Source organism: Lactuca serriola, chromosome 2, assembly GCF_051521515.1.
Source record: "Lactuca serriola cultivar US96UC23 chromosome 2, Lser_US96UC23_V15, whole genome shotgun sequence".
NCBI classification, from domain to species: Eukaryota; Viridiplantae; Streptophyta; class Magnoliopsida; order Asterales; family Asteraceae; genus Lactuca; species Lactuca serriola.
The window spans coordinates 151,174,181-151,189,052 of NC_136409.1; the positions used below are offsets into that span (position 1 = coordinate 151,174,181).

Consider the following 14,872-nt stretch of genomic DNA (forward strand, 5'->3'; position numbering starts at 1 on the left):
AATGCTCAAAACCCATCAGTTAGACAGTGTGGGAAGCTGTTGTAAGACTGTGGGATAGCCGTAACATTCATTAGCAGTTTAGCTAGAGGAGTGTGGGCGAGGGCCCGTATCTTCTAGTTAGCGGAGTGTGGGTGAGGCCTATATCTCCTAGTTAGCATGATAGAGATTGAGGAAAGATAGTTCGTTGAGTTTCAGGATGAAGTTGGTCCTGCATCGCCCTAGATATGTGAGACCTATGGGGGAGGCCACTCCGAGATATAGTTGGGTTAGACCCGTTGGGGAGTCCCGTGTGATTATAGCAGCGCAGGTGGAACCTGGTAGAGACCTTAGGGTCAAGATAGGGGATCAAGGATCCCATGACTTATGGAGCCAGAGTGGCAAGGTAGATAGAGCAGTTTTAGATAGCCGAAGTTTCTTCGGGAGTCGCTGGGAGCGACTGAGAGTTCGATCTTGGGTTCAGTAACCAGTGGGAGTCCGGTAACCAAGATGATGGCAGATTATTTGGGACCAGGGTGGTCTTGGTTCATCCGAAAAGCAGATAAGATATAACAGGATCTTCAGACAGGGATAACGATAAGGGAATTATTGTATGGAGCAGTTAGTTGACCGAGAGGTGCGAAGTCACTCACAACAGGATTAAATAATCTCAAAGTAGAGGTTTTGACCCTGTTGCACAACTCTCGTTTGAGTCTAACCGTTGGGTTGGGCGTTCAGCACTGAGGCATGATAAAAGGAAGCATTCAGTGAGTAGCAGCGAAGAGACAGCACTGGGAGTGATTGGAGATTTAGTTACAGCGAACGGTTGTCCCACTCAGAGATAGATAAGGTTGTCGCTTATGGAATTTGCCTTGGGAAGGCCAGTGACCGCGCAGGGAAAAAGGGGTGAACCCTTGGATGTCCAGCATGAGTACTCGGGGAGTACCAGAAGGATTGCCAATTGGGTAAGAGAAATGTATTCAAGGTTTATAGTGATTAAATGGTTCTCAAGAGGATACCATCGAGGAATAGGATTTCCCCCAGGAAGACCAGATGGAAGGCTAATAGAAGCGGTCCTTCGAGGATTGGACCGATCAGACAGAGTGTACAACGATTAGGGATGTCGTGAGAGGTTGCGAGGTAGTTAGTCGAAGCGGATTTCAAGGACGAAGTCTAGTTTAAGTGGTAGAGAGTTGTAACACCCCGAATTACCTAGAAAAGAAAGGAATAACCTCAAGTCAAGAAGTCTACTTGTCGAGTTCAGAGGGATGACTCGACGAGTAGAAGCGAGATTTGTGTCGCGGGTTAAGTGACCTACTCGACAAGTTGGTCAGTGTCTGAGAAACCCTAAATTCGGACTTGGTGCCCTATTTAATCATCTTATTCTCTACCCCTTGGCATCATTTAGATTCTCCATTGTCCAAAGCCTCATCCACGAAACCCAAGAGCCTTTTGAGAGTGTGTGAGCCATCCTTGAGTGTTTTGTGTGTTCTTGAAGGCTAGAAGAGGAAGAGGAAGCTTAAAGGTTCAAGGAAAAGGTTATGAATCCAAGGATTTTGTTCTAATCTCATCACTTTCTGGTAATCAAGCTCCTAACTTGCCTTGTAGTTTCTTAGATCTCTTTATGGTCCCTTTTATGGGGTTTTTTTTTTCCCAAAATGTATGATTCATGGGTTAAGGATGTCCCAAGTTGATAATACTTTTAGATCTGAAGTCATTGAGTGTTGTGAAGGCATAAAGGTGCAAACTTTATGCCATTAGAGTCCCATGCGAACCCTAAGGATGCTAGTATGGCCTTTTAAGCCCCAAAGGGCCATGCATGGAAGTAAAGTTTAGGACTTTACGTGTTTATTGGGTGACTAGGACCTAGATCTTGGTCCTCATGTTTTGGTTTGGAGTAAAAAGGATTTTGGAAAAGGATTTATGTATTAAGGGGGCTAGGGTTTTGGCTAAACCCATTAAGAAGAATTAGGAGTGGGTAAAGTTGGAAACTTTACCCTTAAGAAGTCACTTCCAGCGTGTAGACAAAGTTTGGGATTTAGATCTAAAGTGTAGGGGCTTATGTTAGGGTTTGTATTGTAATATGTCGAAGTATTATTTTTGTTACGAAGGGTTGTTAGTCTTCGTAAGTTGTGTCTTCGAATGTAACGTTATATTTACTAAGGTATTTTAACGAAGCTTTAATGTCTAGTCCTTAGTATTTTATTATGCTTTTGTACGCCTATAAATAGGAGTCTGTACGATATGAGAACAGGACGAATTCACACACTTTACAGAGAATTTTGTTATACTCTGTAAATTAGAAAGCATAATATGAGCTGATCAAAGATTATATTTACTCTCTTGTTCATCGTGATTCTTTTTTCTTAATTCTTACATATTTTGATCTTTAAACTCGATTACAAATCTCTTCAATTGGTATCAGAGCGGGTGTTCTTGATTTGATCAAGAATTGATCATTGATGGCTATTTTGATTTGGTGATTCTTTTTCTTCATTGATCTTCGTGTTTAGAGAGTGTTTTTGTGTTCTTGATTTTGTATGATGAATCACTAGATCTTTCTAATTCCGCACATGCCATCATAATCAACACCACTACAATTGGTATCAGAACGGGTCTTCAAGATCAAGGTGATATTTGAAGAACGATTCTTGGTTTGGCAATTTTTGTCGCAATTTGATCAATTTTGGTGAGTCTCTCTCTATGATCTCTCGTAAATTCGTTAAAATCGTGCATCGCGTTCTTGAATTTTGATCGGTGTGTTCTGTTGAATCTAATCTGTTTTTACCCCATCGTTGATTCAACTAATTGTTTTTTTTAAAGATCAAGTCCAAACAAAAGTTTTAATTCATTCCATTCATTCAAATCTAAATGTTATGATCAGTGTACTGTTCATATAGACATTTCGAAGCCCAATATTTTCAATCTAGTACTGTTCATCAAAACAATATTCAAAGTCCAACATCTGATTTTTTAAAGCCCAATTAGCTTCACCGTTCATTATATCTCAAGTCAATTAACATCTAATATTGTTTTGATTGTACGCTTGCATTACGAGTTGTACAATTGTTCCATGTCAATTTCCATTCTTCATCAGTTGCTTTTTCGCAGATTATTCATTAGTCGATCTTTCATCTCTTCGTTTATATTGATCGTTTGATGTTGATTATGTAATATTGAGATTCGATTTCATATGATTAAATATATGATGAAATCGATTTACTTCATGTCATATAGTAGAAATCGATATTTGGATCTTGATTTTGATGAACACTTAAGAACGATTTTAGTTTGGATGATTTGATTCTGATTGATGAGATTAAAAGATGATGATTGCAAGCTTGATTTCAAGTGAGTAACTTCTTTAATGGACGAACAAATCAAGGCTCAAGATTGAAATGGGTTTGATCGACTTAGAACTGAAATCAGATAACGATTGATAAAAGTGAAGGATGAACGGTAAATCAATGGTCGAGTTTCGTTTGCGATTGATTATTGCCGAGTTTGAATTGATGGTTTGGATGGAAAATTTGTGAAGTCGATTGAAATCAACAATCTGATTCTTAGTGTCGATTGGTGTTTGGTGACGTATTTTGAAGATCGAAATTAACTGTTAGTCGGTATTCAGTTTGTATTTGGGAACAAATTTTTGAGAACGAATTTCTTGAAAATGAACGAAGCCATGAAAAATGTTTGCAGATAGTCGACTGGGAAATCGATGTTTGCAAAAGAACGAAAATCTGATTTTGGGGTTGATAGATTCGAAGGATCGACTGTGTTGGAATGAATCGAAGGATGTTTTTGTTTTATATTCGAAGAGAGTGTTTTGATTTTGATTCTAAGGGATAAAGAACGAAGATTTGAGATGAAGGGTCTCTGTGTTTTGCTGTTGATGAATATTCGAAGGGTGATGATGAAAATCACTGATTTGGGTTGATCGATTCGAAGGGTACATGTTTGGGAAGAAATGTAAGGAACGAACGAAAAACGAAAGACTGTAAATTTGATTTTTTTTTTTTTTTTTTTTGATCTTGTGTTCAAGAAACGAAGGGTGTTTTTGATCTAGATACGAAGAGGTTAAGAAACGAAGGATCTATTACAAAAATCCAAGGGTAATAGATGAAAAAAAAAAAATGAACAGCAAGAAACGAAGCAAGAAACGAAGGGGTGTTTGTGATTTAGATTCGAAGGGGTTTAATGTTGAATATTCGAAGGGTATATTCTGAATTTTCGAAGGGGGTATTTTGGAAATTAACACGAAGACTTTTACTGTTTATTATTGTTTTCGTATGTATGTCTTGTATGCTTCGTGCTTCGAATGAATTGAGCAAATGAGAATGTTTCGAAAACGGCCCCTAAACCTTCGAATTTTTGTCACTTCTCAAAAAAAAAAAAAAAATCGTATGTTTTGCCGTCTTCGTATGAATGGCACAATAGCACAAGTCTTCGAAAATGGGCATATGTTTGACACTTTTCGCCCAACTTCGAACATTGTTTGAGGCTTGGCAATTTTGCAACATGTCTTCGTATGTGTGATGCACAAGGGTAGAATTTACGAAGATGGTCCCTGAAACTTCGAATTTTTGGCAGTATTCATCCAAATTCGAAAAAGGACTATTTTTTGCTGAAAATTGAAGATTGTGCATTTTAGGCCCCTGCAGTTTGTGCAAATTAACGCTTTCTACCCAGCTTTGGAAAAGGGGGAGAGTTTTGCATATTTTGCTGTTTTGGGCACAACGAGTCACTGCAGAATTTTGGAATTGACAATTTCTACCCATTTTTAAGAAAATTTGTCAAAGGCGATCCGTGAACGAAGATAAAAATTCATTATTTTTTGGATTTTCCGGATTGAAGCACAAAGTTCATGCCACATGTTAAGGGGGAGTTTTGACATGAAAAATTCCGAATAAAGCACGTTCTTTTTCCTTTGGAGTTTTATAATCAAATTTCGATTATAAAAAGGGGGAGAAGTTTTATATGGAAATTCGAACTTGAATTTTTCATATTACGCAGATTTGATGACCGAAGTGATCTTGAAGTTTTGAAGCCTACGAAATGATGCAATTGGATGTTCGGAAGTGATGTATTCAAAATGGGTTTGGAATTATTGAAGATTTTTGGGGTGTGTTTTTATGCGCAACTTTTGGGTGATTATTTGGAGTTTGGAATACTCTTAATCATTCGTTGCTGCTCGGTTTGTAAGGTCTCACATCCTAGAGCCCAAATTGAAGAGTCATGAAAGAATTGAAGATTGAAGTTCGTTTCGACATGTGTCACCTTTGAGGCTCGAATCGCGTAGTGCTTGATTTTGGAAGATTTGAAGTGGGTTATTCATTCCTAACTTTGAGGGGGAGAATGTTGGGGTGCAAAGTTCTTCATTCATGACTTTGTAAATGTTTGATTTTTGTAAAACCCACTTGCATGTGGTGCTTTAGCCTTTAGACCCATTTGATTGTTAGAGTGAGAGAGAGAGACATGTAAACACCTCTATATAAGGTGGGTTTGTCCACTTATAGAGGTGTGCTTGAGAGATGTAGAAGTGAGTGTGTAAGTGTGTGTTAATTATGTAGATGTAGATCTATATTTTTTATTTGTAACACCATATACATTCAATATATCTCTTAAACACCCAAATCACCATGTTCAATTGTGTAAGCTTTAATTCCGCATGCCAAACCATGTTCTTTGTCACTACACATATCTTAGCTGAGGTCGTGGGTGGATTGGGGGGTAGTAATCCAAATCAATGAACTTCTTGTCACTCAATGTAAGGGGGGTGGGTGAGGATGCGAAAGTGGGTTAGGCAAGAAGATTGAAGATCAACCATAAAGCAACTTTTGTGGGACTTCAATAAACTCAGATATCGGATTCCTTTAATATAAATGTAAATGGGTGTTGGGATTCTTACAATTTTGATTATGCTGGCGTTGATTCTAGCGGGCGTTCAGGTGGTCTCATCTCTATATGGGACTCCACTTGCTTCCAAAAGTCAAAAGTAATTAAGAATCGTCACTTTCTAATGGTATCTGGTAAGTGTAAGAATATACAAGGCAACTTAAATACGGTTAACGTCTATGGTCCCCAGTCCCCCATCTGAAAAGAAGAAGGTTTGGAGTGAACTACTCAGAATAATTAATGAAAGAACTAGCATGTAGGTCGTATTTGGGGACTTCAATGTCGTGAGGAATCCTAGTGAAAGATGTAACTCCTATTTTTGTCCCTATAGTGCTCTTGTTTTTAATAGTTTCATTCAGAGTGTTAATTTAAAGGACTTTAACATGGGCGAGGAGAAATTTACTTTTATGAGCCGTGTAGATGCCAAACTCAGTAAGTTGGATAGATTTTTGGTTTGTCCAAACTACTTATCTTCTTTTCCCCTCAGTGCTGTAACGGCTCATCCACGGGAGCTATCAAATCACAGTCCTATTACCTTAATATGTACTGATTCAGATTTTGGACTGATCCCGTTCAAACTATTTAATTTCTGGCTTCTCAAGGACGGTTTTGATCAGATTGTAAAGGATGCATGGAACCAATTTGTAGGATATGGTACTCCTGATGCGTATTTGGTTGCCAAATTCGGATTCTTGAAGGAATCGATTAAGAAGTGGAGGAGAGATGCGAGCCTTACTGAAAAAAAAAAGGAGTATAATGACACTATGACTTTGGTTAATGATCTAGAGAAGCTCGCGGAGACTAGGCCACTTTCTTCTGCTGAAATGGATGTCTGGAACACTGGTATCAAAAAAATAATGGAGTGGGAACGACTTAAGGCCTTGGACCTGAAACAGAAAGCAAGAGTTAAATGGACCATTTCAGGGGATGAGAATAGTAAGTTTTTTCATGGGTACATCAACAGCAAAAACAGAAGAAATCTCCTACACGGTCTCATGATTAATGGTCGCTGGTCATCTGATGTTAACGAGATCAAAGCGAAAGTTTTCAGATTTTATTCTAACAAATTCTCTGAAAATCATGTATCCAAACCCAAACTTATTAACTTGCAGTTTAAGTCAATCTCAACGATGGACGCCATTAGAGTCGAATCCCCTATTAGTCATGAAGAGGTGAAGGCTGCGATTTGGGATTGTGGAAGTGAAAAGGCACCAGGCCCTGATGGCTTCACATTCAAGTTCCTTAAAATTTTTTGGGACATCATCAAATGTGATGTGATGAACTTTGTGAATTATTTTGAAGGGTGTGGATTGTTTGCTAGGGGATGTAACTCGTCATTCATCACACTGGCTCCCAAAACCAAAGATCCTTTATCTTTGAATGACTTCCGCCCTATTAGTTTAATGGGATGTTTGAGTAAGATTATAAGTAAAATACTCTCTAATCGGTTGAAAACAGTTATTGGGAAGTTAATTGGTGACGAGCAGTCTGCATATGTGGAGGGGCGTTGTATTCTTGATGGCCCCCTCATGATCAATGAGGTATGTTCATGGGCGAAGAGAGCTTGCAAAAAACTCTTGCTCTTTATGGTCGACTTCGATAAGGAATTCGATTCGATGAATTGGCAATATCTAGACTCGATCCTTGAGCAGATGGGCTTTGGTAACAAATGGCGGATGTGGATTTGAGGTTGTTTGAGATCATCTAGGGCCTCTGTGATCATTAACGGTTCCCCGACGAAGGAATTCCCTATATTTCGGGGGGTTCGTCAAGGTGATCCTCTCTCTCCATATCTCTGCATTATTGCTATGGAGGGATTGAGTGTAGCCCTCAAAACGGCGTGTAATAAAGGTCTCTTTAAAGGTGTCTTGATCCCGGGTAATGGTCCGATCATATCCCACCTATTATACGCAGACGACGCGTTGTTCTTAGGCGAGTGGTCTCGGAGTAATCTCAAGAACCTGGCTCGTATCTTGAGATGCTTCCATATTTCTTCGGGCCTTAAAGTGAACTATCATAAATCGAAGGTCTTTGGTATTGGAGTCTCCGCGACTGAAACTGTTCATTGGGCTAACTTATTGGGTTGTGCTGCGGGTGCCCTTCCGTTTGATTATTTAGGTGTTCCAGTCGGTGCTAACATGAATCTAATTAAAAACTGGAAGCCTATAATCAAAAAAATTCACTCCAAACTCTCTGTGTGGAAGGCTAAAACACTGTCTTTTGGAGGTAGAGTAACCTTAATAAGGTCAGTCCTTGGTAATCTGCCTACCTATTATCTCTCGTTGTTTAAAGCTCCAATGGGTGTTTTAGAGGAATTGGAGAAGATTAGGCGGTCCTTCCTTTGGGGCGGATGTGACGAGAGTAAGAAAATTCACTAGGTCAGCTGGGAGAAGGTGTTGGCAGCCAAAAGTAATGGGGGTCTTGGTGTGGGTTCCATAAAAGCCTTAAACATTGGGCTACTAGTGAAATGGTGGTGGCGACTAAAGAATGATAGACATTCCCTTTGGGCCCACGTGATTTCTGGAATCCATAACTTAGCGAATAAGCCCTTTGAATATCTTTCTAATCAATCGTCTGTTGGGGTTTGGAATAATATTGGCAGAATTAAGAATGCATTATTAGAGCATGGTTTGGATGTCCATGACATATTCAATGTGGTGATTGAGTCGGGGAAACAAACACTCTTCTGGTATGACTCATGGTTGGGGTCTGGAAATCTTAAGGCAAAATACCCATCCCTATTTGAATTGGAATCAAAGAAAAGATGTAAGGTATCTGACAAAATCGAAGATTCGAACCATGTATGGTGTTGGAAGTCTAGACCGGTTGACCTGGGTTTAGACTCTGCAGTTTTTGCCCTATCTAGGGATGTAACCGACACTCGTCTTGGGACAAGTTTAGACCATTGGAGTTGCAAATTATCTGGTGATGGTAGGTATTCAGTTAGCTATCTTAGAAAGATTGTGGATGCTACGAATGTCAACATCCCTGAGACTTCCGATATTCTTTGGTGTAAGGCGGTACCAATCAAGGTGATATGCTTTATTTGGAGGGCAGTCCAAGATAGAATTCCAACTACTGTGGCCTTGGAGAAGAGGGGTATTGTAGTAAATTCCAAGCAATGTTGTTCGTGCATTGGGGCGCCTGAATGTACAGGACACGTCCTGATGGACTGCCCATTCACAACTATGATTAGAAACAACATCTTGGGTTGGTGTGGATTATCAAATGCTCAGGACTGTATAAAGAATGTCTATGATCTTCTTCACCTGGCTGCCACCAGATGCAACAGCCATAGGAAAAGAGAAAGGTTGGTTGCTATTTGCTATGGTTTGCTATGGAATTTATGGATGTTCGGAAATAAACGTCTATCTCAAATGGAGGGTATCTCACCGATTCAAGGAACTGATTGTATAAAGTCAATGGTTTTTTTTATTGGTTGAAGCATAGAAGTAAGAATAGTATTTGTAATTGGGAGGAGTGATTAGCTTCTCCATTTTCCGATTTGTAATTTCTAATTTGCTTTGTACTTTGTTTTTGGTCCTACATCTAGTTCCTTAGGTGTGAGTACCATCTTTTTAATATATATTTGCCGTTTCCAAAAAAAAAAATTGTTCCAAACGACGCATGAACCAATCACATACTTTAAGTTCAATTCAATTAAAAAAAATATATTAACAAACAACAATTCTGATTCAAGTTATGATCTGATCCAAGTTCTTATCCTTAGAATTAAGTTTTACGCGTCATTGCTTTACACCCAAATGCGAATAAATAATGTCCCATGACATACCAATTCTCTTAAAAAACATGTAATAAAATCATATCTTATTTAAAATTTCCCAAAAGTATCTTTTAAAAAGGAATTTATAATGTGAAATGGAGTTGGCTCATGTGCATTACAAACACAATCGTGCAGACAGGTAATATCAATCTCACATCCCTATTCCCTCCCTCAACTCTCACTTTTGTCCCTTTCCTTTACATTACACTCCAATTTCAGTCCTCAACTTTCACATAATCTCACATTCACCCCCTCACCTTTCACTTTTGCCCCTTTCGTAACCAAAGATATTATATTATATAACACGATATAATCAGAATAACCAAACAAAAATGATACAAATTACTATAAAAAAAAGGCTACTTGGCAAACGATGTGTTGTTTCCTGCAATTAGTGAATAAGAAACAATCAATGGACTTTACACAAGAAAAAGAAGAACAAAAAATGTGGAGGAAACAATGAATAGCGACGTCGTTTTCAGCCTGGATTCTAAACCTCCAAACCAAATTAACCAAAGAAAAATAAATAAACAAACAAAAAAAACACATTGTACAAAAAAAATAAAATTCAAACAGATATAGCACATAAATCTTCCAACACTTGTCTCATCGTTGGTCTTTCAGTCAACGGCAATATGCACCTCAAAGACACCTCAAGCAACTCATCCATGGCTTTCGATTGTTGTTCCCCACCTGCAATATCCCTATCAATACAATCCATCCCTCTACCTTCTTGATCACACAATCGCACCCAATCAGTCAAGTCAACCGCACCAGATTGACCAGAAATTATATCCCCCGCACTTCTTCTCGTTAACAATTCCATCAAAATCACTCCAAATGCATACACGTCAGCTTTCAAAGATGGCACGGGCCTCGCTGACGATGCGAGCTCCGGGGCCCGGTACCCGAGTGCACCCAGGTTCAGTATTTGCTCCGCGATTCCTGCGGGTGTCATGAGCCGGTGGAGCCCAAAGTCGGTTAACCGTGCCTCGTATTGTGGGCCCTCCAAGATTATGTTTGTGGGCTTCAGGTTCCCGTGTGGGGTACCCCTTCCATGAAGATAAGATAACCCGCGGGCCACCTCAACCGCTACCTTTAACCGTTGTGTAAATGATAGAAGCGAGTATCTTCGTGGGGTTGTCTCTGTTACAATGTTATATGGTAAGTTTGATTTAATACAGAGAGAACGACTTAATACAGACAGTGTAATTAATGCAAAAAGGAATGGTTACCGTAAAGATGTAAAGCCAAGCTATCGCCTTCGATGTAGTTTGCTAATGTGAGCCGTTCTTGTTCGCGTGGGCCCCAGTAATACGCGACTAACCGGACAATGTTTGGGTGAATCATTGTTCCGATTTTCTTGATTTCCTTTGCGAATTCTTTTTTATCTTTGGTTAACCCGACACGTAACCATTTGACAGTTAACATATGGCCGCCACCTAGGGTGGCTTTATAGAGTGTTCCGTGGCTGCTCCTCCCTAGAATCTCAGCTGGAGCTCTGGAAAGATCTTCCGCGGTGAATGATAAGTTAGATTTTGGATCAAAGAAGATGAGTTGTCCGGCGAACCGGTCCGGCGAATACACATCTAAAGACACCGCGTGTTCGATTGCTTCTACAAAACGGGGCGAGGAAGAGACCGGTGAATCGGAAGATTTACGTCCCGATGGTGCGGGGTCGGGATCGGTGTCAATTAGATTTGGTATCATGGAGGCTGAAGCGGCGGCAGCAGCAGGGTACGGTGGCGGCACCACCACGTCAACCGCATCACTGCCTGTCTCAGGTTGTCCGGAACCCGACCTTGTGTTTGAAGTTAGCAAGTGAGCGTTTGAAAAGCTGAGAGATGTGGTGGGTCGGGTTGATATTCCGTGTTTTATATCACGACCCGTTTGACCATTGAATGCTGTTTTGACCCGGAAATCTCCAATTTGGGCTCGATAATATGCGAGAAGCACAAAAGCTATCATTAACACGGCTACAACAGAAGCAACAATGATGGCTATTTTGATGCTGGATTTTGAACTATGAGCTTTTTGTCCATTTGGAGAAGATGAAGGTAAACCACCGGGAGACGGCGGCCGGAGACCGCCTTCTGGTGAGGTCAGAGACGGGTTTCCGGGGAAGAAAGAAGAATCCGAGAAGTTTTTCAAGTTTCCGGGGATTCCACCAGATAAATTGTTACCGGAGACATTAAGAAACTTGAGATTTTGAGAAAGATCGTCAGGGATCTTACCTTGGAACTGATTTCCTGACAAATCAAGAAACTCCAATTCCGTAAGTTTGTTTAATTCGTTTGGGAGTTCGCCGGATAATCCATCATTTCCAAGATTCAAGAACTTAAGTTGCCGGAAGTTGCCAATATCCGGCGACAATGCACCGGTTAATGTATTATCTGAGAGATCAAGATGCTCCAATGGTGGATATGTGGAGAGTGATATTAAAGATTTCTCTTGTGACCCACGAAGAGGGATTTCCCCTGTGAATCCGTTATTTGAAAGATCCAAATAAGTTAAAGCCATTGAAGTAAACAAACCAGGTGGAATAGGGCCATCGAATTCATTCATGCTAACATCAAGAAGAACCAAGCTAGGAGATGATAACTGAACAGATGGCAAAGAGCCTTTTAACGAGTTGTTTCCCACATTAAGTAGCGTCAGTTTGTTAAAGCTGGATGTTAAATTAGGCAGATTTCCAACCAATTTATTTGAGCTCAAATCTAGGATTGTTAGAGGTGATTCCCAATTCTCTATAATAGATATGTCATCAGATAAAAGATTGTTGCTGAAATCAACAATCTCACAGTTTCCGAGAGAAGATGGCAATGAACCCGATAGCTCATTAGATGAAAGATTCAAAGTAGTCAAACTCGAAGAGTTTATTTTTGGAATCGAACCTGCAATCGAAAACAGAGTAGGCCCAAAAACAAATTACACACACATTCAAGCAAATGAATCCGATATTCCAAAATCTGAAATCAACAATTAGGGATATCATTTGATTTGATTTGATGAAGGTGAAGAAGATCTTTACCTGAAAACCCATTGCGGCTGAGATCAAGTTCTGATATAGGAATCAATGACTCCAAGAGCTCCTCAGGGATTGGGCCAAACAATTGTGTATTACTGAGACGCAGGACCTGAAGATTTGGTAATGACCCAAATGAAGGCAATTTCCCATTCAACTCATTATCGCCCAAATCCAGAACATGCAGGTTTCGAAAAAGAACAAGAGAATCACCGCTGAAGAAACCACCACTCAATCTGTTGCGGCTCAAATTCACATGCTGCAGAGTGTTAACTGCGCTAGAAGTGTTGGCGACATTGGATAATGACCCGTAAAACGCATTATCACTCAAGTCAACGTACTGCACATTCCTAAGCTCAGAAAACAGAACCCCGATATCTCCCCACAACGAATTGGAATGCAAATCGAGAGACATCAATTGTTGTAGATTCTGAATCCCAGTTGGAAACCCTCCTGTGAAATTGTTGTTAGACAAATTGAGGTAGTTTAAGCCGTAGAGATCGTTGATACGAGCAGGAATGGGACCATAAAATTGGTTTCCAGACAGATCTAGATACTGGAGAGAGTACATTGATCCGAGAGCTGGAACAAGTCGGCCGGTGAGTCTGTTGCCGGAAAGACTCAAATTGTGAAGCATCTTCAAGGAATAAAGAGTAAAGAATTTGAGTTCTCCGGCCAAGTCAAGATGGTCAAGAACAATGGCGGAAACAAGCCCGTTTTCGTCGCAGGAAATGCCATAAAATTGGGGGCAAACGGAAGCTGGATCCGAGCTGGAAATGTTCCACGAATCGAAGACTTTTCTGAGGGGATCTTCACTGATCCCTTTCTTGAACTCGAACAATGCCCGGAGTTCGTCCTGAGATGCGGCGGCGGAGGAGGAGGCGACGACCCACAAGAACAAGAGAAGCAGTTGCATTCGCATACTGCTTTTTTGGGTACAAAAACGGGATTGAAGTCGAAAGTAAAGCTAAGGGTTATGTGGGTACAGAAATTCTATGAAAGAAACTCGAAATCACCCATTGAAACCAGCAATCTTCCCCATCTTGTCGAAGCTTTTTAAGCTTAGTTAGGGATTCAAAAGCTGGCTTTCCAAATTATGCCACCAGATGTAATATTCTACGCCCCAAAATGAACATAAATCGACAGAGGAAACAAATCATTCCCTTTTTTTCTTTTTTTTTTTTTTCTTTTTTTTTTTTCTTCTACCCTATCTTTTTAGTTCCAATTTAGGTTTTCAAGTTTCAACCCAATTTTTATAATTTTGGGTTTTTTTTATAGGGACCTCCAATACATGAATCTTTGTAAAAATCTTAAATTCTTTATTAAAATCATAGTTTTAAACTTTTGATTTTCCAAAAGTCAAAAGGGTAAGTACAATTATTACATAATTAATTAGTGAATTTGACATAAATTGAAAGTTTCTTGAAAATGGCAGAATTTAAAGCAAAAGATTTGTAAAGGTAGCTTTCAACAACATGGATATAACACCAAGTCCCTATCTATTGATTCGACCACCACCAGATTAACCATCAACGACAATGGCAATTGATTTGTTTTTGTAAAAGTTCCTTTGTGATGGTCACTAATGAACATTGTTATTCATCTAGCTCAAATAACCTATGCATCAAAGTTGTATAAACGTTGGACTACAAGGGCATGGAAATCGAACCAAAAGACCTCGAGTTGAAAGCTAAAATAACCGAAAGATGCTGAAGATAATCTATGTAAAATTTATATAACTCTTGTTATTTTGTATCCGAAATGTACTTATTATTATTGTTCTCAATCATTGAGAATGAATCAAACAAGATAATAATTGGTATAGTTTGTAATTACATATAAAATCTAAAGAAAAGAGGCATGCCTTTACATTTGTTTACCATTGGTGACTCTTCATCGTCTTCTCTTTGATCGGTTTCCTTACTCCATAGACGGTTTTAAGATGATGGGGCCCAAGCATAGGATCTTGATGGGTGAATACTAACAATATTTCGGGAAAAGCCTCGAACCAAGTACAAGTAACGGCATGGAGTCTTCATCTCTAGATTTGGAAGGGTATTAATGCATGTCGTCGGAAAACATGAAGTTTCATAGTGCATGAATGATGACTTTTACTATCCGAATTAGAAGTTATCATGATGGTACTAGTAGTGATGACGATAACAACTTTAGACTCCACAGAAGGGGACATA

At 39.5% G+C, this 14,872-nt stretch overlaps 2 protein-coding genes across 2 annotated transcripts; one reads left to right on the forward strand and one right to left on the reverse strand.

The window, feature by feature from the left end:
* Positions 1-7,679: 7,679 nt before the first annotated feature.
* Positions 7,680-9,314, forward strand: LOC145089654 (uncharacterized). Its single transcript, XM_079028063.1, has 2 exons — positions 7,680-8,116; positions 8,474-9,314. The coding sequence occupies exons 1-2, from the start codon at positions 7,680-7,682 to the stop codon at positions 9,312-9,314; spliced, it is 1,278 nt and encodes a 425-aa protein (XP_078884189.1).
* A 704-nt stretch (positions 9,315-10,018) lies between these two features.
* Positions 10,019-13,857, reverse strand: LOC145087016 (Leucine-rich receptor-like protein kinase family protein). Its single transcript, XM_079024910.1, has 3 exons — positions 12,687-13,857; positions 10,891-12,549; positions 10,019-10,801 (listed from the first exon to the last, which is right to left on the reverse strand). The coding sequence occupies exons 1-3, from the start codon at positions 13,600-13,602 to the stop codon at positions 10,224-10,226; spliced, it is 3,153 nt and encodes a 1,050-aa protein (XP_078881036.1). The 5' UTR covers positions 13,603-13,857; the 3' UTR covers positions 10,019-10,223.
* Between the last annotated feature and the right edge of the window lie 1,015 nt (positions 13,858-14,872).

What these genes read in the sequence shown, in the direction of transcription:
- LOC145089654 (XM_079028063.1), top strand. Translation starts at nt 7,680, where the DNA reads ATGGAGGGATTGAGTGTAGCCCTCAAAACGGCGTGTAATAAAGGTCTC. An exon ending in GGTAGAGTAACCTTAATAAG is followed by an intron (nt 8,117 to 8,473) that starts GTCAGTCCTTGG and finishes TAATATTGGCAG; the next exon opens with AATTAAGAATGCATTATTAG.
- LOC145087016 (XM_079024910.1), bottom strand. Translation starts at nt 13,602, where the DNA reads ATGCGAATGCAACTGCTTCTCTTGTTCTTGTGGGTCGTCGCCTCCTCC. An exon ending in CAGCCGCAATGGGTTTTCAG is followed by an intron (nt 12,550 to 12,686) that starts GTAAAGATCTTC and finishes TTTCGATTGCAG; the next exon opens with GTTCGATTCCAAAAATAAAC. An exon ending in CTTGGCTTTACATCTTTACG is followed by an intron (nt 10,802 to 10,890) that starts GTAACCATTCCT and finishes ACATTGTAACAG; the next exon opens with AGACAACCCCACGAAGATAC.